General features: G+C 59.9%; 1 protein-coding gene across 1 annotated transcript; it reads right to left on the bottom strand.

The window, feature by feature from the left end:
• Positions 1-1,289: 1,289 nt before the first annotated feature.
• On the bottom strand, positions 1,290-21,506 carry FOXO6 (forkhead box O6). Its single transcript, XM_059374332.1, has 2 exons — positions 21,010-21,506; positions 1,290-3,485 (listed from the first exon to the last, which is right to left on the bottom strand). Exons 1-2 carry the CDS (start codon positions 21,421-21,423, stop codon positions 2,211-2,213), a joined length of 1,689 nt encoding a protein of 562 aa, XP_059230315.1. The 5' UTR covers positions 21,424-21,506; the 3' UTR covers positions 1,290-2,210.
• Positions 21,507-23,316: the final 1,810 nt, after the last annotated feature.

Raw genomic sequence — 23,316 nt, 5'->3', positions numbered from 1 at the left:
GCTCCTCCCACCTCGAGGCTCCCCTGCTCAGGGAATGGGGCTGCCCATCCAGAAGCCCAACTAGAAACCAGGCATCACCTGATTCTTCCCTGACCCTCACCCCCTCATCCCAGTGATTCTATATCTAAAATACATGGGAATTCATCATTTCCCCTCCAGCCCCACTGTCCTCCCTAAGCCCTCCCTGTTTGAATCACCTCCAACAACTCTGGCCTGGCCACTGCCCCTCTCCCCCTTCTGGTCCATTTGCCTCCCCATCATTGGTAATCTCTCCAGTCTCTTTGCTCTGGCCACACTAAACTGCTTTTGGTTCTGGAACCCACACCATCTTGACTCCGGGCCTCTCAACAATGCCATTCCTTCGCCCTCTGAATCCCTCCCCCTTCCCAATGCCAACTCACCCTTCAAGACTCAGCTGAGACAGCACCCCCTCCAGGTACCTTCCCTGGGAAGGGTGCAGCATGTCATTTATTCCCCCAACAGCCAGGCTCCACCATTCATTACAGCTCTGATGCATAATTGCCTGTTTATCCACCTGTGTCCCCTGTGAGCTTCTAAGTTCCTTGAAGGCAGAGGTTGTGTCTCTGTTGCCCTCTCTGGCAGCCCCAATGCTTGGTACAAGACCTTGACACTTAAAGGTGCTCATGAAATCTTCCATGGATGAATGAATGAATGAGTACAGGGCCGAGCAGTTCACATACGTTTTCTTATTTACTCCTCCGCAGAAATCCATGCAATGGGTGCTACTACCCTGTGGTCTAGACCAGGAAAGTAAGACATTGATAACTTGCGCATGGGCGAAGAGCTAGCAAGTGGCAGGGAATGGATTCAAAGAGAAGTCTGTGTGCCTTCCAAGGTCTCCCTTCCCTTATCCCAGCCTGCCTTCCCAAGCCATTTTCCCTTTCTGACCCTGTTTTCTCATCTGCACAATGGGAATGAAAATCATACCTAATGCAGGACCTGACACTAGCAGGTTCTCAGTGAATATCTGTGCCATCTCTCCGAACCTCTAGGCTTATGTATTCAGAACAGAATTTCCCACAAACCAGAAACTTCCTGCAATGCATATGCTCACAGAAACAGGTGCAGAACTCCACACGGGCACATCGCCAGCGTCCAGAATTCAGTAGGCGCTTAACCAATGTGTGTGAGCAGACAGGCATCAGGGAATGCCGACAGGGACTCAGACACAAAGCCACAATAGGGACGCAGGCACAGGGACACCCTACGATCCCTGCCAATGACCCTCCTCGGCCGCCACCACCATCCCTGCTAGCCCAAAGCGCGGGAAATATTTAAAACAATTTTATTCATGAAAATATGCTGTACAATGCACTCTACACGGCCTCGACACGGCACACACGCACACGCACACGCTGACGGCACGGCCACGGTACACTGCCTACGATATGCGCCGGGGACGCCGCGCCCATAGCCCGCCCCGACCGGACACTTATAAATACGGGAGAGGAGGCAGGACTGGAACGGAGAAAAAGGGGTGTCAGTTTGGGGGTAGATCCGGAGCTGAGGCCTGCTGGAGAGGCTGAGACCAGTACTGGGGGGAAAGGGTTGAAAGGGGGATTAACTCCAACCTGAGAGGAGAGGAGGAGCTAGGGCCTGCCAGGATAGGAAGGAGGGGCTGAACCATGGGATGGAGGGCTCTATGGGGGGTTTTGGGCCGAAGGAAAACAGCTCAGGGTGAACAGCCAACAGGTAGGTGTGCTTCCGGGAGGGGGTTCCTGGCTTGGGGTGGGTGAGGCTAAGACCAGTGGGAAGGTGTCAGCTGGGAATCAGATCCGGAGTCCGGGGTGGGTGATCCATAGCGGTGAGGGCGTCTGCAACTTGACGGTTCGGAGACGCCCCCAGCCCCATGCCACACATCCTGGTTAGAATCCCCGACCACCGACCACCGACGCTCATCTGGCTCCTCCCTACTCCCACCCCGCCTGGAATTCCCCCAGGCCTCCTGCCCTGGGGGGGGGCAGGAGGAGCGGGTCTCAGGAGTTGGATCAGGAATGGCAGGCGCCCCGGCCCCGCCCTACCACTTCCCTCCAGCGGTCAGCCTCTGAGGGACGTCTCTAGCAGGCCTGGGGCTGTCTCCCGGATCCTCCCGTGGAGCTGGAATGGGGGATGGGGCCCAGGGAATCAGGACGGGAAGACAGAAGCCCCTTGGGGGCGGGGCGGGGCACCGGGGGCGCGGGAGGCGGCCCTCAGCCCGGCACCCAGCTCTGGTTGGGGGGCGGAGCCCCGGCCAGGCCGGGCGGCGGCGGAGGCAGGGCAGAGTCGAAGTTGAAGTCCATTTCGTCGCTGTCCATGAAATCGTTGAGGATGATGGACTCGACGTCACACTCGAGGCTCCCGCTGAACATGTCGAGGTCCAGGTCGGCGGGGAAGCGGTCGGGCGCGGCCCCCAGCGGCCCGGCGGCCGCCGCCGCGTATGGCCCCGGCAGCGCGTCCAGCAGGAGGCCCCCGGGCGGGGCCCCGAAGGCTGCCGCGTGGCTCGGCGGCGCCAGGCCCGCGGCGCCCGCCTCGCCGGGCAGCGTCATAAGGCTGATGGGGTGGGCTAAGGCACTGCGCGAGGGCACCGGCGGCGCGTACGGGGCCGCGCCCTTGCCGGGGTAAGCGGCGGCCGCGCCCGCCAGCGCCAGCTCCCCCGGCGCACCCAGCACCGGGCCAGGCCTGGGTGCCGGCGGCGGCGGCAGCAGCGCGGGCAGCGCCCCCGGGCGGAAGGGCGCGGCGGCCGGCGCGAAGCTGGCCTGCTTGTTCTCCTGGATGGTCTGCATGGGCAGGCGGCGCAGAGCGCCCAGCGCCGGCGGCCCAAAGCCCCCGCCCCCGCCCCCGCCCCCGCCGTAGGCGCTGCTTTTGCAGCCGCCAAAGTAGGCGGGCGTCCCCGCCCGGGCCCGAGGCCCGTACGCGTCCTGCGCGCCGTCCATCAGGGCTTCGGGCAGCCCCGCGCCACCGCCGCCGTGCAGGCCCAGCGGGCCCCCCAGCTCGGCCAGGCGGGGCAGCTCCCCAGGGCAGCGCGCTCCTAGCGCAGGTGACAGCGCGCTCGCGGGACTCGGGTACATGAGCGGCGACGACGGTGCCAGGGCCTCCAGGGCCTCGTCGTCCTCCAATTCGGCCGCCTCCCCGAGCAGGGGTCTCCCGCCGCCGCGGAAGTCTGCCCACGCCTCGTAGTCGTCGCTGGCGTGCGAGGCCGGGCTGGTGGCCCACTTGGCCGCGGCAGGCACGGGCCCCGGGGCTGGCGCGCCCGGGGGACTGTCATCGGGGCTTCGCTCAGGTGCCTGCAGCTGCTTCTTCTTGCTCGCCTTGCCCTTGATGCGCAGGAACTTGGCCCCGTTGTCCATGGACACGGCCCGCCGCCGAGGGGTCTTGCCTGTCTTCCCGCCCTCGGGGTTCAGCATCCACCAGGAGCTCTTGCCTGTGCCCTCATTCTGCACGCGGATGAAACGGGTGTGCAGCGACAGGTTATGCCGGATGGAGTTCTGTGGCCGGAGACAAGGACATGGGTTGGGGGGGGGGGGGGGAAGCGAGGAGGCCATTAGAAAAGAGGAGGAAGTGATTGGAAAGAGGAGAGGGGAATAAAAAGGTGAGAGAGGAGGAGGGAGAAGGGCCAGAAGGGGCAATGGGAGGAAACAGAAAATGATGAAGGGTGAATGGGGTAAAGAGCGGGAGAACAGGTGTTAAGTACCAGGTTGGACAGGAAGACCCACCTTCTACCCCAGAACCTCACCACTCTTCCCTCTCCCCGGCACCCCTTCCCCCCACAGCACACACCGCCCAGAGGGAGGGGCTAGGGCTTTGGGCCTGGCCTCTCCCCAGGAGGCCTGGCAGAAGCCTGAGGGCTACTCTTAAAGAACTACAGCAAGGCCCCCTCTCCCCTGCTCAGCCAAGCCCCGCCTGGGGCTAGCCAGGCTGCCAGGGCCCCCCAGCAGATTATGTAAGGGCTCATGCCGCTGCGTGGCTCATTTGTCTGCCCCCTCCCTCCCCAGCCTGGCATGGCGCCAGGAGCCCGAAAACCCAGGGCTCCAGAAATCAATCTCGCGGTGACTGATTAAGCCCTGTTTAGAACTAATTGCTCTTTCGTGTGTGGGGAGAATAAATTACCTGCTTTAATTTCGTGTCTTTAAAATGCAACTGCAGGTAGAGAAGACTGTTAACCCTTTGCTGGGAGGGCCTGGCCAGGGGTAGCAGAAAAGGCTGGGGGTCCCTAAGGTGGGTAGAGGCCTGGAACTCTTCCGAAATTTCCCCCAACTCTCCTGAGCTCCTGGGAACCCTAGCAGCCTAGATTCCCAGCAAGCCCCTCAGAGCACATCCATCAGCCATGGGGGACCTCAGACCCCACCTGTGTTCAGTGTCCACTTTCAGGCCAGCCCAGCTCTCCCGCCTGCCCTCCCTTCCTGACCACCTGGAGCAGAGGAACTCTGCCCCCAAGCCCCTTTCTGGTAGAAGCTTCACAAAGTTGCCACACATCAGGTGGCCTGATCCCCATTTCCAACAAGAAGACCAGGGCTCAGAGAGGTCAAGTGGCTCGCCCAGGGCAGCCCAGTGCCTTCTGCTGTCGCTCGGTACCTTCCTGGGCTCCACCCTGCCACCCATGCACACACTCTCTTCTAAATTTCTTCCGTGCTAGTCTCTAAAGCTCCCCACGTCACAGCGCACTTTTGCCAAAAAGGTGGGGAGGGGTGGCGGGGCACAGCTCCCACGACCTGCCAGGGCTCTTGACTCAATCTCCTTGAGCCTCAGTGCCTCAGTGAACGCCTCTGACCAAAATGGGCCTGGTTCAGTAACCACCCCAGAAAGCTGTTAGATCACTGCGTGAGGCAATGTGTGCGGGCACGTGGTTGGTGACTGTACGGGGTGCTCCTAAACCCTGGTTAAAGGCCTCACTCTGGCCAGAAGACCACACTTCGAGATCACCCCCCTGGGACCTGCTTTTTCTCTGCCTCCTTAATACCATGTTCTGGGTATAACTGCGCTAGGCACCAGCCGTCTGGGAAGCTGGCATTACCCCGTCTCACTGCACCAGGGAACAGAGGCCCGGAGGCATGATGTAATTTGCCCAGAGTCCCACAGGCAGCACATGTCAGATAGCACCCCAGACCTAACTCAGCTCATGGACCTACTCCTAACCTATTTGTCTGCCCAGCTCATAACCACTGGTCAGTGTGGGCCCTCTCTCCTGCTTCCTTCCCGTCAGTCTCCAGGAGGAGGGGTCCTTCCTGCTGCCTCCCTCACACTCCCAGCTCCAGGTACTGGCCTGACTGTTCAGGCACCCCGCCCGCTCCCCATGGCTGCCACTTTCTGGTCTGGGGAGGTGACAGCTCCAAGGCTCCTCCCAGCGTTGCCCTGCCTGGCTTCTCCTGGGGCCCCTCGAAGAGGGGAGCTAGACCCCCAGGGAGTGGTGCTCCCTCCAGTAGATACCCCCTTCCCACTCCTGCCTTTGCACCTGGCTCCCCAGCCCCTCCTGCACACCTGTGTTCAGAGGCCTCAGGGGCCTCAGTTCTCCCCCAGGGGGCTGTCTGGCTTCTCAGAGGCTCCGCCTCCCAGCTTCTCCAGCTGGAGGTGGGTCAGGCAACACCTCTTTAGCGGTGTCACTGTGTGCCAGCCTGGTTCTGGGGCTGGGGGTGGGGGTGGGGGAGAGGAGAAGGACATCACCAAGTGTCAGCACCCACTCAGTACCTGCTTGTTCAGCCAGAAGGTATCATAAGTCTTTGATCTCATGTATTCTCTCCAGCTCCATACAACTCAGGGATTGTAAGCCCTGTCTCCGGATGAGGAGAGTAAGGCTCAGAGTGGTTCAGTAAGCCGCCAGTCCCACCGTTCAGATGGCAGAGGCAGGTACTGATTTCAGGTTCCTCTCACCCGGAGTCCAAAGGACATCACATTCCACCACGGCTGAGAGAACCGAGTCAGGGAATTTCCAAAGAATCTTAGGAAGCCAGGACTCTGGTGCTTCTCAAACTTTCCATGTAAACTATCCCTAGAAGCTGGCAGCATAAGAAGCCTGGGGGCATGCCTCAGGGTCAAAATTTCCTATTAAGTCTTGTGCTTCGTTTTTAGCATTCAGGGGGATTTTGCGTTGCAAAATTATATCTGAGTTTTCTGAACAGACAAATCATGTTTTTCATGTTTTTCCATGTTTCCATGTTTTCCATGATTTGTACCAAGAGCCCCCCGCTCTGGGCCTGTGAAGGTTTGCACTCTTCCCCACTCTGTTCCCTGCCTGGCCAGGTACCCCTGGGACCCGGAGCCCCCAGCCTGATACCACTGCTGGTCTGACCCAGAAAAGATGGACTTGCCCAAGGTCACCTAGGACCTGGTAGCAGAGAGGGGTTTGAGCACTGGCCTCCTGACCCCTGGCTTGGTGCTCTTCTCACCCCACCAAGCCTCACCTGGGGAGGCCTGTTCATCTCTCCGGGCCTGTCTCCCCGCTTGGGTACTGATGAGAAGTGCCAGCTGTACTCCATGACCTTTTCAATCTGACACTGTAAGTTCTTGAACTCATCCAGTCCACAGGTTTTCAAACTTTTTTTTTTTTTAAAGGTTTTTATTTATTTATTTGAGAGACAGGGAGAGAGAGCGCCAGCAGTGGGGAGGGGCAGAGGGAGAGGGATGAGCAAGGAGCCCCATGATGCTGGGCTCCATCCCAGGACCCTGGGATCAAACCTGAGCCAAAGGCAGACGCTTCACTGAGCCACCCAGGCGTCCCAAACTTTTTTTTTTTTTAATAGTAGAACTCTTTGCAAATGGAATCTAATGCAAAAGGGAGTGTTCCAGACTCAAGCCATCAGGAGCAGGACCGGCTCACACCCCTGGCACTCTCGCAGAAAACCAGGCCCCGGTGGAAGGATGCTGCAGGCCAGGTGGAAGGGACTGTGGACGGGACGTCTGGAGGTCTGGAACACCTTGCCCAGGGTCACCTGGAGAGGGAGCCCAGAGCTGGCTAAGGACCTAGGCCTTTGCCTGTGGAGCCAGGCTGGGCACCAGCTGTGTACCTGGGCTGTGGCCCCTGAGGGCAGTCCAGGCCCTGAAGCCCAGTCTGGCTCCTCGGGGCCCAGCCACCTGGTACCACTCAGAGCTCCCAGCCAAGATCCAGAGGCAAGCACAGATCACAGCTCACCCACAGGGCCTCCTGGGAGGCCAGAGGCCACGGAGGAGGTGAGGGAGGCAGAGGAGGGAGACGCCTCTGCCAGGCAGCAGTAACCAGGGCTCCCTCTTAGAGTCGCCTAGCAACCCGCCACCACAGCCACAGCCCTGGCATGCCCAGGCTCCCCTGTGCCCGGAGCTGGGCCCAGCTTCTGGGGCCTCCCGCCTCCCACACCTCCACGCAGGCCTGGGGCAGGTTAACAGGGAGGTCGGGCCTCCCTGATTTGGGAGGGAGGCCATCTCAGGGCAGAGGGAAGGCACAGTTGACTGCATCCATGCCCATCCCACTCTCCCTTGGAACCCGGGATAGAGAGCCTGGGCCCCCGGGGCCTCACCCACCTGGGAGAGGAGCTGGTGCAGGGGAAAGCACATGGGCTCTGGTGTTGGACTTGGATTTCAGTTTGGGCTCCAAGCACCCCACGAACTGTGCAACTCTGGGGCAACATGCCTTGAACCTCTGTGTCCTCAAAGACCTAACTGCTTCCACGCTTGCCTCCCTACAGCCGTCTCCCACCCAGCAGTCTCAGCCACCAAATAGCTTGGGTCACATCCAGGCCTGCCCAGAAACGCTCTGATGCACCCCATCTCAGAGCAAAGAATGACAGCCTTGCCATAACCTGCAAGAGCCTCCATGACCTCTCCGTCTCCTCCCCTAAGCCTGATCTGCTTGATTCCTTTCTCCTGTTCCTTGAAACTGCTAGGCACGGTCCAGCCCTGGGGCCTCTGTCTCAAGGGAAAACTGTTCGCCCAGATACCCCCATCCATCTCTCATCTCTTTCAAGTCCACGTGCAGATAGAATCTTTTGCCTGGAGGCCCATCGTGACCACTCTAACCCTTTGCTCCTCCTCTCTGCCATTTCCTGACCCCCCGACCTGCGCTCAATTTTTCTAGAGCAATAATCACTTTCTTAATCAATAGATAGTTCATATGCATACACTAAACAATTACTATGTAAGTTATATATAAATATATAATTTATTTAGAGTCTGTATTTATTATTTATTGTCTGTTGCCCTTCACATTAGCATATACGCTTCAGGAGGGATTTTTGTCGACAACCTACGTGTTGACCATACCCCGTGTGTGTGATGCGTTCCTGGCATTTAGTAAATGTTCACTGAATGAAGGAATGAGCGAGAGAGAGTGGAGGGGGTAATACTGTGTTGCAGGGAGAATTAAAGGAAACCGGGCAGAGAGAAGGGGACACGGGCAGAATGAGAGACAAGCATGAGTGGAACAAGTCAGGAGCAGCCTGATCCACAGAGGGAAGCACAGAGGAGGCTCAGGGCTTCCGTGAGAAATGAGGGACAGCCTCAGGGGGGTGACCGTGCTCCTGCTCCCCCCACTCCAGGGCCCCTCCCCCCTCCCTCCTTCTGGCCAAGACAGACTTGAGTCATCTGGGGCTTGCTGGGGCCGAGGTCTCAGAGAGCCTGTCCCACCGGGGCCAGAAGACACACCAGGAGCCCCAGTGGGGAGAGAACCACTTCAGCCATGCTGCGGGTGTCCCCCCGCACGGACAGGGTCTGACCCACCTGGTGTGGGCAGCTCATCGATCCAGCAGGACGCCCTCATTTATTCCCAGGACACCCTTCGCCCACGAGTAGTAATGCATTCCTCTGACAGCACAGCCCCATTTATCCAGCACCCCAGTCCCATTTATCCAGCAAGTACAACCTCATTTGCTAACAGCACTCCATTCACCTGACGGGCCCCCTCATCCATCCAGCAGGACACCCTCATTTATCCTCCAAGTCCGAGTCTCTCCTTCTGCCTGCGGTGGGCTGTGTTCTCTGCTGGGGCAACCCGCCTGGTCCGGCGGGACGTCATCTCTCCTACAAGTCCTCTTCATCCCCGGACAGGACAAGCCCATCTATCTCATAATGCAGCCTCACCTTGCCTCCGAGTACCACCTCATTCCCTGACAGTACAACCTCGTTTATCTTCCACTACAACCTCATTTCTCCTCCTCGCACAGCTCCACTCTCTGATAACTCACCCTTCTCGGATCCAGAGCCTGCCAGAGCCCCCAGCGCAGGCAGTGGGGAGGGCGGGGGAAGAACGTGGAGAGAAGAGTGGTCTCACCAGTCCAGTTCCCTGCCTACAGAGGGCTGCCTGACACTATGACTCGGACCCATATCCACCCACACCAAAAGGGCCCACGGACTCAGGAGTTCTGCACTGCCCGGTCCAGCCAGAGCCCACCATGACCCCACTTTCCATTCTGTCCCCTCTAGGGGTCAAAAGGGCCCCCAGGATTGATTGCCTCCAGCTCCCCAGCAGGGAAAAGATCCCACCTGATTTGATTTGCAACTTTGGCTGATTTCTGTGGCCTGGATACTCCCATCGCAGCCAATTTTAAGCTGCTAGCATGACATCACTGAGTACAGAACTGGGAAGAAGTGTGCAGGCCCTTCTGAGCCAAGGCAAGCCAGCCCGAACACACCACTGGGGTGTGCTTCAAATACCAAGGCGGGAGAAGGACACCACCCCACCATGCCAGACCCAGACTAGGTTCTTTAGATGCAGTCCTGGTAGCCATCGTGCAAACAGGGGCCCCTCTTGTCCAAAGAGGGGAAAGTGGGCTGGGGAGAGTTCAATGACACCTAAGACCACAAAGCTGGGCAGTCCTGGAGCCAGGTCTGAGTCTCAGAGCGGTTGGGCTCCAAAGCCAGAGCTCTTCCTACCCCCTCCCCCAAAGTGGCAGGGGACATGGTCCCACCCACCTCAATGGCCACCCCCTCCCACCCGGGGTTCACAAGCCCTAGCTTCCTGGCTTTCATCAGAGGCAGGAGACCCAAGTCTTGTGTGTCCCCACCCACCACAAGTCCTGTGCAACCTCCTGGCCTTCCGGACATCTGGGGAATTCCAGGACTTGTCAATTCAGTCCTAGGACTTGTACCCATCCGCCCAATCCCAAAGCTAGGTACCGACACCCCTCCAGGTTCCATCACTCTCCAGGTTCAGCCCAGCGCCCGTCTCAGGAAGCAGGCCTTGCCTGCCCACATAAGAACCCTCCGAGGCTGTACGGCCTATCACCCCCATTCCCTTTCTGCCCACCAGGGCTCCAGCCACCCTGGATGTCTTACACTGTCTTATACAGACAGGCCTCTGCACACTCGGCTCCCACTGCCCCTCCTTCCCTCTCTGCTTGACCAGTTCTGCTGCTCTGGCAAGTCGAGCTCTGTGTCATCTTTCTATTTCCCTCTGCAAGTCCCAAAGGTAGTAGCTCCCACCTCAGTGCCATGGCAGAAATGTAACCCCAAACCTGAGGACAACTGGGCACACGCTGGCCTCCCCACTTGAACTTCGCAGGGAAACTCCCGGCTCACAGTTAGTCCACACATGCCACGGAGCGCTCGGCAGCCGTGAGCCTCTCTGGCCTGGCAATTCTCTGCCCTTTCTGTTCAGCAAAACCTCAGGCCAGAGCTCCAGGCCTTGCCTTCTCCCTCCTGCCTTCCCCTCCAGTTCCTGCTGCCTCTGCCACCTCCCTGCTTTTCCTCAGTGCTTCCAGACTCCTCCAGAGAATTCAGGTAGAGAAGGAAGGCAAGAAACTGCCCTTTACTGAACATTCATTATGTGCTGTGCACCGTGCTGGCACCACACTTGAAATCTCACTGTCTTTTGAACAATCCTCTGCGTTGGTGTAGTGTTGGTGTAGTGTGCCGATTTTACTGATTTTACTAGGAGAAACTGAGGCTCCAAAAGATGAATGGGGCTGCCCAAGGTCACGTGGTGGAAGTGGTGATGTGGGAAGGAGTTCACACCCAGGGCCCTTGCCCTGCCTCCCACCTTGAGATGCCTCAAAGGAGGATCCCAGGCCAGAAAGAAGCTCCAGGGGTGGGCCTGGGGTAGGAGTGGGGGTGGGGCAGTCCCCACTGGCTCATCAAATCCTCCAAAGACTCTTTCCTCCTTCATCCAAGATTAACGGGGATCCCTAAATGCAAAGCCATCCAGAGCCCTCCCTATCACTCTTCAATCGGAGCCCCCGTCCTTCCCTCTGCAAGCATCACCTCCATACACCCCTGCCCCAGGCCCTGGGAGCAGCTGCAGTGACCTCACCCCGCCCTGCCCTGGGCCCAGCTCTGGGGAGGGCCCAGCAGCTGTGCCCCAGCCCTGTAGGCTGGCTCCTGGGGGGAAAAGAGGCAGAGTGGGCATGGCGCCAAGAGAACCATCTGCTCTCCCAGGGGCATGGCCACCCGCACAGACACTGGCCTCGCCCCCAGGGGCTGCCCTTGGCCCTCTGTCCCTATGCCAAGGGGCTCCAGGATCCCCAGGCAGCCCACCCAGACCGGGGCACCCGCCCTCATCTGCCATCTGTCTTCTGGATTCTGAGAGGTCCTTGCAGGACATGTTGGAGCATGAATGTCCCCTGAAAAATGGACAAGTGCTCGGGGTAAGCTCTGGGTGTAGAGGCCAGAGGCCAGGGCTGGGTGTGCTGAGTGCCCGCGTGCCCCAGCCCCAGCCTAGCTGCGCTAAGAGCCTGAGATCCCCTGGGGGGAGGGGGGCCTCCATCCCCTCACATCTGCTCAGCTGGCAGGTGCCTCTGGCAGAGGGTGAGCCCCCTTCCCCCACAGCCCCAGCTCAGGTTACAGAGAAGGCAAGGCCAGCAGAGGACAGGGGGAGGGGACAGACAGGGTGGAGGAGGCTGCAAGGCTTCCCAGAGTGGTGGGGGAGGGGAATTTCGGATCTCTAGATGGGACTCAGAGCCAGAGAGGGAAGGGCCATACCCAAGGTCACACAGCCTCCCAGTGGACAAAGAGGAGACCTCATCCAGGGGCAGGCAGCCCTGGGTTCAAGGGTGACCTTGAGCAAACCACTGCCTTCATCTGTGAAAATATGGAGCCTAAAACCTGCCTGCTAGCCTCCCAAGGCCAGGAGGAAGACTCTGTTGGCAAGAGAACGGTGGGTCAAGCTAGGGGCAGGTGGAAGCTTGGACATCCTGAAGAGCTGACACCTCAGGGACAGAACAGGAGGCCTTAAAGGAAGGACCACTTGCCCCCAACACACACACACTAATACGAGTCAGTGTCTCTCAAGGATCAGGGCCCAGGATCCCCATCCCACACAGCAGTGGGGAAGGGCTTCCTTTCCTCTCCGAGAGCAATGTACAACACAGTAAGGATGTTTGCTAGGATTTCTTGGGGACCTTATATGTAACTCTCCTGTAATTCTCACCACAAAGCTTGGGCACAAGTCCTATTATCATCCCATTTTGTAGAGGAGAAAACAGGCTCAGTTGCCCAAGGCCACACAGATGGTGAGCGGCCATTCTAGCTCCTCCCTTCTGCCTCCAGGACTCCTAACCGCACCACAGTCTCACCTCTAACATCCCTCGGGTCCCAAAGGGTCTGCATCGCACCTCAGGCCTGCTTCTCAGACTCTCTGGACTTCTACCCTCTACACACCTTCTCCCTTGTACCCCAGTGCCAGGCCCACACTGCGTGCCCAAGCTAGTCTTGCCCCCTGTCCACACCACTTCGGAATGATCTTTCTGCCTAGATCATTCCTCAGCTTGGAGTGCCAGCTCCCTGGCCTGGTCCTCAAGACCATTCCCTTCAGTCCCCTGCTTGCTTCCCCAGCCTCAAGTTCTGCTGTGCTCTGACCAACAGAACTGGACCCCATGGGCTCCTAAAGAGTCCTGAGGGTTTGACCTCCTTTCTCTGGCTCCCCTCCCCCCACTTCCTAATACCCATTATTTGGCCTTCCCTCATGACCCTGAGCAATCTTCAATCCCCAAGTCCAATTCAGGAGACCTCATCTTATCTCCCCAGCTTGACCTGTGGGTCACTCAAGGTCAGGGAGCCAGTTTGGTTCCTCTCAGCAGCACTGTAGTGGGTGGCTGACAGGTGTAAGTCTGGACTAAAGTGAATGGAGAAAGCTGTCATCAGCCTTGGGCCTGAAGATGAGGTGAGGAAGGAGGCAGCGAACACCACAGCACATTGGTCTGGACTTGCCCTTGGGGAGCTCTGTGTGAGAGAGGGAGCCATGTGCCCCTGGAGCAATTCCTCCCCCACCCCTCAACCCCAAGACTGGAAGGCTCAGGGCCAAACTCTAAGACAGAGCAGAGAGACATGATGGGAATGGGGGGCGGTGGGGGGTGGAGGCCTGGCAGGGAGTGAGGGGTGTGTGTGAGCTTGGATTGACCTGGCCTGAACACTGGGCTAGGGAAGAGTTAGCCCCAGGAGTTTTATTTCTGTCACTTACAGCAGGATACAGTAAAAGCCACTTTCCTTCTCCAGCCTTAGTTTCCTCCTAGAACAGGGAAAGTCACAGTAGCGACTTCACAGGGTGCCGCAAGAATTAGAAGAAAGCATGTGTATAATGGTAGCCGACGGCTGAATCCTGGGCTAGCATAGTTCAGTGGGGCTGATTCAAGGGTCAGAACAGCGGAGTGATGTGGCTGGAGAAAATGATTGGGAGCAGGGGGCCAAGGCCTTGAATGTCATGCCAGGTGAGGCCCCCGGACGGGATCCTATAGGGATAGCACTGCGCTGGACACACAGGGAGCTATCCGAGAAGAGGGGCTGTGACTCTCAGGTCCTTATTGGGCCAGTTCCAGATGCTTGCTGAGTCTTTATTCCACAACGAATCCTCCTGCAGCCAAAGGCCCTCAGTGGCAGAGGGCATCTGCCCCAGCGGCCGGCTCCATCCTCTCCAACTGTGGTCTACACAGCGCGACTCCTGACACAGGAGGGGGACGGTGCTGGGGCTGGGGAATCCGGTGTTGAAGCTAACTGCATGGCCTATAATTCTTTGGAGGAACCAAGAAGAGTGAGGAGGAGGGGAAGGGGCTCCACCGGGGCAGCCTACTTAGAGAAGAAGCTGGTCTACACTGGGAGCAGAAGGGAAGGACAATCAGGAGTCTGAGACACCACCACGAAGGCACTGGCTCAGAATCTAGGTCCATCAGTAGACACACCTATTAAAATCAGACCCTCTGAGGGTCTGATAGAGAGGGTCTGAGATGGGAACTAGAAAACTCTTATTTAAAAGCTTCTAGGTGACTCTGATCATCAACCAGTTTTGCCAACAATGAAGGATTTGAAAATAGGCAGGAATTCTCGGAGAGATGTGGTGGGTTCCAGAATTGCCTGGGAGGTGGGCCTGCATTCAATCCACCCGAGCACCCAGTCCAGTTTCTGAGGGGTGGCCCAAGGGGTCAGTCCAAGAGTCAGGAGCTGCCTCAATGAGCATCTGACAAAGGCAGGGTGTGAGAGGTGTAAAGGTGACAAAGCGAAGGGTCCCTGAGATCACGGGCAGCTCAGAAAGCAGGAGGGAGGGGAGGGCCCGGCCAAGGCCAGCTGAGGGCCCAGGAGTCCATACAGAGCTGTCCAAGCCTGGCGGGCTCCCAGGGGGACACTGAGGAGCCCCTGAGGATTCTGGAGCATGAGAGAGCCTTGGGGCAGGAGGGCTGGTGTGCATAGGGCTGAGACCACACGGCACTGGGAGAAACAGGGGACAGACAGGTTTGTGTCTAAATCAGGCTCAGCCTCGTCCTGGCTATGCCGCCCTGGCCCAGTGACTTCACCCTTCTTGGCCTCCATTTCCTCAACTGCAAAATGGGGCTATTAACACATATCTGGCAGGGTCCAGGGAGGATGTAAAAAGAGAATGTATGTGAAGTGCCCAAAGGCCTAGCACCCAGACGTTAATTCTCTTAGTTCTGGTTCCCCTTCCCACAAGAGGCAACCCCCTTAGAGACCAGAGAGGTTTCTCTGCAAAGAGGGAGGCCCCAGGGGGAGGGTGTGGGAGGCCCCTCCCCCACACGCCACCTGGCCCCCCTCCCACCTCCACATATGGGTTGGGGGGTGGGAGAGGCAGCAAACAGCCAAACCCTCCCAAACAGGAGTTGGTTTCCATGGTAACCAGGGTGCCAGGAGGAAGGGGGGGCCGCTCCAGATCCAGCTGTCCCCCTGAGCACCCTACTCAGGCCCCAGAGCCTTAGTTAGTGCCCACCCAACACCCTGCACCCCCCATCTGTCTGCTCTGGGGGCCCACTGAGACTGCCATGAGCACTCTCTTTATTGTGTCCAAAGTCCATTTGCCACCTGGGTATTGCCAGGGTCAGAATAGGCATTCCCAAGCAGAAGTCCCAAGTTCAAGTCCATCCACACCTGTAATCACATGCTTGCACCCCTGAGAAGTCCCATCAGTATGTTGTGCCCTGGGTCCCAACTAAGCCCTCACAGCTCCTTGAACCAGAGTGTTGGTCGGTTACAGACTTCAAAGAACCAGGGATCCAGTTAAGGCCCTTTGGACACCGATCTCATCGGGGATCAGAATGGGAAAGACTTTGCTCCAGTTCACACACACCAGATCAGGCTCCCTTAGGGGGGCTCTGTGGGTGCTCTGTCCACCCTCAAAGGCTCTGGACTCTGCAACTCCAGCGGACCCAAACAGCTGAACCAACACACCAGGAGAGGAGCTCGGCTCCAGGAGGTTGGACCGCTGCCAGGGAGAAGGAAGGAAGTGCTAACAACTTTTAAGACCTGTCTGGCAACAGAATGGGCAGCCCCAGAGGCCAGTGTGCTCAGTCATTACAGTGTGTGAGAAGGGGACTGAGCTGGGCAAGGAGGCGTGCAAGGTAGTGTTGGGTTCCATGACTCCCCACTTCCTCTAGAGACATGAAGTCGGATTTGGAGGTGGAAGGAGTGAGCCCCAATGCATGACCTGTCTCCCACGTACCCACCCCCTAGTTGGGATGCAGTCTCACAGGCTGCACATAGGGAGGGGCTGCTGGTGAGCCGTCCACAAGATAAGGGAGACAGTGAGGGGAAGAGGGGCCTCCCCTGGCTATAGCCAGTACACCTATATCCTAGAAGCTTATGGCCACACCCAGTTCATGACCACCACTGCCTCGCCCCTCACAAGACCCAGACAGAGGGGCTTCCACAGCCCCCAAGACCCCATGTGGCGGCCACCACCAGCTGCCACTTGAAGACAAGACTCTGGATTGCAAGGAACACGCCTGCACTCTTTCAAAACCCAAACACAAGCCCTATCCTCCAGCCCCAGTGGCACAGAAAAAGTTTGAGTTTTGGGGCCAGAAGGGGGTTCGATTCTCAGGGCAGACACTTCCTAAGGCTGTGACCCCAGGGCAAGTCACATCTTCACTCCGGAAGTTCGGGATGCTAATACGCACCCCCCCACCCCAAACATGGTGGCCAGGATGTGAAGGGATCTGCGCTGGGCTAGGGGGCGCCTCTTTCGAGGCCCTCGAGCCCTCCCAGGCCCTGCCAGAAGCCCCCAACTCCAGTCAGTCCTGAAGCTGAAGTCCTCTGGGTGTGCAGAGAGGGGGGCCCCCAACCCACAGAAAGTGGGGGCTGGGGGGTGCTGAACTTTCGAACCCGCAAACCCCCCGCGCCGTTCATTACCTTAACACGAGTTAAAAATAACCGTCTCATCTCTTTAAATTAGTCTGTCTGCAATTACCGCCTGGCACGGCGCTGCCCGCCATCGTCCCGCTGGAGCGGCGCCAGGTGGCAGGCGGGGCCCTCACCCTGTCTGTCCGTCTGTCTGTCTGCCTGCCTCCCCATCCCTCCTTCTCCCCGCAGCTACCCCAGGGGCCTCCCCGCGACCCAGACTCCGGCGCTCCCCAAGTGGCGCAGGGAGGGGGCCGGGCCTGGGGCTGGCTGGCGGGAGCACGGGGGCCGGCGGAGAGCAAGGGGACTGGGGTGGGGGCTCCGGAGCAGGGCGGCGGGGGAGGGGCGCCGGGAGGCCCGGGAAGCCGGAAGGGCCCGCAGCGCGCCAGCGCTCGTGGGTGGGTGTGAGCAGGTGGCCGTGGGAGTCTGCCGGGCGTGCCAGCAACTGTGCCAGGAGCGGCTGGCACGGGCTCGTGCCCAGGAGGCGGGCAGCTGCCAGGCCCCCGCTCGTGCGCGGCGGGGGGTGAGGACACCCCCCAACCGGGGCTCACACCGCCTCCTCCCGCACCCCCACCAACCCTTGGGGCTGGGGATCCCCGGAGGACAAAGAAGGAGGAGGGAGCCCTGCTGGAGCAAGCTGGAGGGCTGAGAGAAGGGGGAGCCCTCTGCACTCACATCCACTGCTCAGCCTGGCTGTCAGAGGACCCTCCTCTTGACCTGTGACTCAGTCCCTCCTACCACTCCACCTAAGACCTGCTGCCCAGCCTGGGCCAGATGGGGGTAGCACCCTCCCTCCAGATCCCATCCCCCAACCGCAGAGCTGCTCCAGGCCCTGAGGGAGAAGGGAAGTCCCCATCCACTGTGCTCCTCCCCCATCAAGCCTGGGGACAGGAATGGGAGGTGCCCAGGCCTGGCCTGGGAGCTCCCAGGGGAGCTGGCAGCCAGGAAACACAAAAGCAGGCAGAATAACTCCAGGGGCGCTAAGTGGAAGGAGCACCAGGACCCAGAGCAGTCTGGAAGGCTTCCTGGAGGAATCCTGTTGCTAGGCAAGGTGGGGCTGGAGCATCTGGGAGGAAGTGGGAGGCTCTACCTGGATGTCTGACCTCCACACTTTTAGGACACCGAAGAGGGAGGGGAACCTCCTGTCCCGGCCCTCACCCAAGGCCTAGAGACCCTCTGTCCTGAGAGAAACACTAGCAGCCTCTTCGGCGGCGGTACTAGCAGCCTCTTCGGGGGCGGTGGAGTTCCCAGCACCAAGGCCAGGCTTGAGGCTGTTGGGGGTCCTGCACCTGCTGCTGATCTGGCCTCCTGTTCCCATCAGCAGCACCTCTGACTACCTCCCCGGGTCCCAGGTGGGACCACAGGGTGAAAGCCAAGCACCTGGGCCCTTCCTGATCTGGCCCACTCCCATTCCCATGCCACCTCCCTGCCATTCCTAGGAGCCGCCCAACCCTCTCGTCTCCTACAGTTCTGGCTCCTTGCCCTTGCATCTCCAGTCAACGTCCCTTGAGAGACTTTCTCACACATTTGGCCCCCAATGAAGACAGCCCAGATCAAGTGCCACCTTCTCTGGGAGAGTTTGCCTGGGCTCCCAGGGGATCTAACCCGCCTTCCCTGTACCTCCCCCACCTCCAGCCCTTCCTGGCTGTAAAACACACAGCCTGGGTGTGGAGCCCTGATGCCTCCTGAAGGCAGGTCTGAGGCCTTCCCCTTTGGTCCCCCACCCTCCCTCTGACACAGAGCTCTCGGTAGATCCCAGAGATTCAGGTCCACACTTCTGTGGGGGAGGGGAGGGAGGAAGGAACAATGGGCCCCAGCCCCAGGCCTGGCCCCAGAGGTATACCACAGCCTCCACACCCTCTGCTAAAGCATGGGCTGGCTGGGGCTGGGGCTGGTCCCTCCACCAGTTCTCTGGAGGGACTGAATGGGAATGGGGGCAGGGGTAGGAATGAGAGGAGAAAAAGGATGGGGGTGGGGTAGAATGGGAAAGGCCAGAGGTCCCTCTGAGCAGCCCTCCTCTAGTGTCTGGGTGGTCTCAGCCAGGCCCTGGGACGGGAGCCCAAGCCTCGGGCTCCCTCTCCAAGGCCCCAGCCCAGGACCAGCCAGGGCACCTTCCTTCCTGAGCCAGGTGCAGGGAGAACTAGTGTGTCCCCAGCAGCGTGGTGCAGTGGAAACCACCTCCAAGGGGCAGGCAGGAGACGGGCGGCCCTCGCCCAGCACCTGCAGCTCACCAACAACCTGAGGAGTTCCATCCCCTTCTGGGGCCTCAGGCTCCCTGTTGTCCGAGAAATGAAGTCCGGGGACTAAATTATCTCCAAGCACGTTCCCAGTCACATTCTAGGATTTAGACCTGCCCCAGTTCAAAAGCTGTCTGTGTCCCCCTCCCACACCCAGTGCCAGCAGGATACTATTCCAGAGGCTATGTGGGGCCTTAGAGGGAGACACACCTGGATTGGAGTCCAGCTCTCCCATCTACTGACTGTGCGACCTTGGGCAGTTCACTCCTCCACTCTGCGTCTCAGTGCCCAGCTCTGTGAACGGTGACAGTGAAACCTACCTCAAGAACTGCTGAGAGCATTAAGAAGACAACTGGCACAGATGCCTGAAGGTGGCTGAAACCAGGCCCCTGGCAGCCCCTGGATGCCCTGGCTTGGCCCTGAGACCTTCATGAACTGCAGTTCTCCCTCAGCTTCTGGTCTCACATCTTCTCTTGCCATCTTCCCCCACCATTCCTGGTCCCTCAAGCTCAAGTGGGGCTCCACCCCCTACAGGAAGCCCTCCTGGCTTACTCTGGCCCACAGCACCCTCCCCAACCTCTCCACCCTCTGCACCAGCCACCCGTTCCTTCACACTCTCACCAGACATTCACCCATGGCTCCTCGGTGCCAGGATCTATGCTGGGTGCCATGGGCACGGAGACTGCTCCGCCACTGCCACTGTCTTCTAATGGTTGGGTGGGGAGGGGAAATGCGACAGGACACAAAAGACTGAGCCCTATCACAGGCAAGGAGAGGACCAGGGAAGAGGAAGTCCTTAGCTAGCTAAAAAGGCTCAGGGAAGGCTTCCTGGAAGAGGCATCTGAACTTGTGATCTTGAAGACAAGAAATACATCTACAGGGAGAAGTGAAAGGTGGGAGAGTGTGTGCGGACAGGGACGGGGGTGGGAGCAAATCCCAAGGGCAGTACCCACTTAGGAGGAATAAGTGTTCTCAGTGGGAGCTGAACCAAGAAGATGGGAGACTCACGGGTGCTCCTCCAACCTGTACCTCCACCCTGTAGTGGCCAGAGAGAGCCAGAGAAGATGCTAGCATGAAGCCTGAGAGCCATGGGCCACCAGGTCAGAGTGCTGTGGCCCCTACAATGCAAACCACTGGACAACCAGAGCTGCTCATGTCTACCAGCCTCCCCTCCTCCTCTGGCACCCCTCCTTCCGCTGACCTGTCTGCAGCCACTACCAGGCACTGCTCCCTCCCTCCATGTAGGCTTGCCTCCCTTGCAGAGACCCCTCTCTCAGAGGAAGCCTAACAGCTCCCAGGCCCTAGGCACAGACCCCTCCCTCTCCCCCAAACCTCCTCCTCCTCCTCCTGCAAAGGCATCGACTATCCCCATTCCCCAACGAGATGGTCAGAGGAGGGTCTGGAGGCCACAATCCAGTCAAGCCCTTGTCCTCTCCCAAGATGGCTCCCCCCTTTCCACTGGATGGCACGGAGGCCTCCCTAGGGTGCCCCTGCCCCTCCCCTCCCCCCAAATGCATCTGGGCTCAAAAAGCCAGGGAAATGGAAGCCAGACAGCCTAGGGTGGGAAGAGACAGATCCCCAGCCCTCAATAGCCTGCCTTCATACCGGCAGAGGTCATCCCCAGCCCACCATGCTGATCCAGGGAAAGGGGGACAGCAGCTGCCCCACGGAGAACTCAGATTCCAGGTCACCTGACCAAGTTCCCCACCCCAGCCTGGCTGGTGCCCTAGGGTGAACTCTTGGCACCACAGGAAGAAGGGTTCAGGGTTGCACTCCTTGCCCTGGGGCCAGCTCCAGGGAAGGTAGTGGGAAAGATCTGGGGAGAAGGCAGGCACTCGCCCCAGGCCATTATTCCAGCTCTTTAAGAAGGGTGCCCGGGGGGAAGAGGGTAAAACAAGAGTAACACACAAAGCAAACTCGCGGGGTCTCAGAGGGGGCCCCTAATATCCGAGGTCTCCCAGTCAGTTTCTCTGCCACGCCGCCGTGGTCAGGGGGTGTCCCTCGGAGGTGCCTCAAAGTGGCAGTCCCTTGTCACCTCACCAGACCTCCCACCCTGCATCCAGAGCACGCACACAGCTGCTCCCAGCACGCCCCCGCCTGTCTGCGGGCCGGCCCCACTCCCCAGGCACACACTCTGTGACCCCTAGGGGTGCCCCAGGGCCTCCCTCCCGACGGCTCGTCGGGGCCCCGGACGCACCTCGCAGCCCCAGGAAGCCCTAGCCGGCGACCCCAGCCCCCCTCCCCAGCCGGACGCTCCCACCTTCCAGCCGGCCGAGCTGTTGCTGTCGCCTTTATCCTTGAAGTAGGGCACGTAACGGACCATCCAGTCGTAGATCTGCGAGAGCGTGAGTCGCTTGTCCGGGGCGCTCTCAATGGCTTTGGTGATGAGGTCGGCGTAGGACAGGTTCCCCCACGCGTTCCGCCGGGAGCTCTTCGCTTTCCGCAGCGGTCCGACCTCCGCGCCCAGCGGCGGCGCTGGGGCCATCGCCGGGGCCGTCGCCCGGCGCTCCGGCCCGCAGTCCTCGGCGCCCTCTGCCACCCCTGAACCCAGCGCTCCGTCCTCGTCGCCGACCAAGTCGGGTTGCGGCAGGGGCCAGGTACACGAGCGCGGCCGGCTCTGCGGCGCGAAGTCCGGGTCCACGTCCACCTGATGCGCTCGCAGCTTCGCAGCCATGGTCCCGCCCGGCTCGGGCGAGGAGGGGAGGGAGACTCCGCGGAGGGTGGGCGGGCGGCTCCGGGATCTGCGCGCCCCGGGGAGGCCCGCGGGAGGGGTCCCTGGCGGCGCCGGCTCAACCGCGGGGCGCCATGGGCCGGGACGCGGAGACAGGGGGCTGGACGCGCTGGGAATCCCGAAGGGAGGGAAAGATGGGGGCAGCGAGGGAGCGGCGGCCCCGGAGCCCGGCGGGCACACACCTCGCCCAGCTCCGCTTCTAGCACCTGCCGCCTGCCTGCGCCTGCAGCCACCACCGCCACCGTCGCTGCCGCCGCTCCCCCGGCGCCGGCCCCGCGCGCGGGCCCCGCTCTCCCGGGACGAGGCCGGATTGCACCATGCCGGAGCCCGAGCCCGTGCCGGAGCCCGCGCCACCGCCGCCGCCGCCGCCCCGTGAATGCCGCCGCCGCCGCCGCTCCGGCTCCAGCGCCAGCTCCCGCGCCTGCCGCGCTCAGCGCCGGCTGCACCTCGGGATGGGCGGGGGACGGGGAGGGGGCGGGCCCGGCGCGGGAGGGGGCGGGGCGTGCCCGCCCGCGGCCACGGAATCCTCTGCCTGCCCGGGTGCCCCGCCTGCGGGCTGGGGGTTGGGGCGCGGGGCTCCCTGCTCCCGGCGACCCCGCCGCAGCCCCTGTGCGCAACAGCGCCGCCTACGGATCAGGGGAGGAGAGGCGGGAGCGACCCCGCCCCCTGCTCGGCTCTGGGGGAGGGGGATGCGGGGGCGGGGCCAGATCTCTCTCATTGGTCCGCAGCCGAGCTGTCCCGCCCACGGACTCGGCAGGATCCCTCCCAGAAGCGCGTCAGCCGGGTTATTGTTACAACCCGGGGTTTCCCGGGGCAACGGGGAAGGGGCGGGGCTCAGAGCATTTGGCTCCGCCTACCACTCCCGAGGGGGGCGTGTCCCGCCCCCTGATTCTAGACCCTTTGGTTTCCAATCTTTGAAACCTGATAGGGCGGATGATCCAGCTCTCCTTTGTGCCCTGGACTGGGCTGGGGAAAGGGAAGGGATCAAGAATATCAGAGTTTGGGGCCACATTGGCCACAACTGCAGCTTCTCCATCTGCAGATGGGTTCTTCATGGGCTCTTAGGGGACCTGTGGATATAGTTTTAGAGCCTTGGTTCTTAAAGTTTAACGTGTAACAGAATCAACCTGGAGAGCTTGTTAAAACATTGCTGGGCCCCAGCCCAGTAAGTCTAGGTTGGGGCTGAAGACTTTTCTAACAAGTTCCCAGGTGATGCGCCCAGGACCACACTTTACAGACCAGTTTCATACGCTCAGGGAGGCTTTTGCAGCGGCTGTTTAACAAGCTCTTGCCCCAGAGTTCATCCTGTTTGGGGAGAAACTTCTCATTTATCTAACAGATGAGGATCTTTAATGCACGAGGCACTGTTCAGACCACTGCAACAGGAGTGGCAGGTGACAGAGACAGATGAGGTCCCTACTGCACAGGCTAGTGGAGGACTCAGATGTTGATGGGATCATCATATGGCCTCAGGAAGGAGAGGCTGTCTGAGAAGCTAGGCAGTCCATGATCTCATCCCACAGAGTCCTGGGCTAGATTTTCAGCCACAACTCCACCTGCCAGCCTTTGCCCCTCTGCCTGGACAGCCCTTTCCCTCCTCAGGACCCTCATGGGAGATTCTCCCATTCCTCAAAGCTCAGCTTAATATCAGTTCATCCTGACACCTTCTCTAGCCCCACCTCCCACCACTGTCTCTGTTACTTGCTTGCCCCCACCACTTGCTGCTCTGCCAGCAACACCTTATGTCACTTATGTCCCTTTAGTATATTATTTCTCTTTTGCCAGTCAGGATACGAAGCCTAGAGTGGGATGTAACTTTCCAGGACCAGAATTCCA

Source organism: Mustela nigripes, chromosome 14 (genome assembly GCF_022355385.1).
Source record: "Mustela nigripes isolate SB6536 chromosome 14, MUSNIG.SB6536, whole genome shotgun sequence".
In the NCBI taxonomy this organism is placed as follows: domain Eukaryota; kingdom Metazoa; phylum Chordata; class Mammalia; order Carnivora; family Mustelidae; genus Mustela; species Mustela nigripes.
The sequence above is the reverse complement of the archived record's forward strand: the minus strand, read 5'-3'. Positions and strand labels throughout refer to the sequence as shown.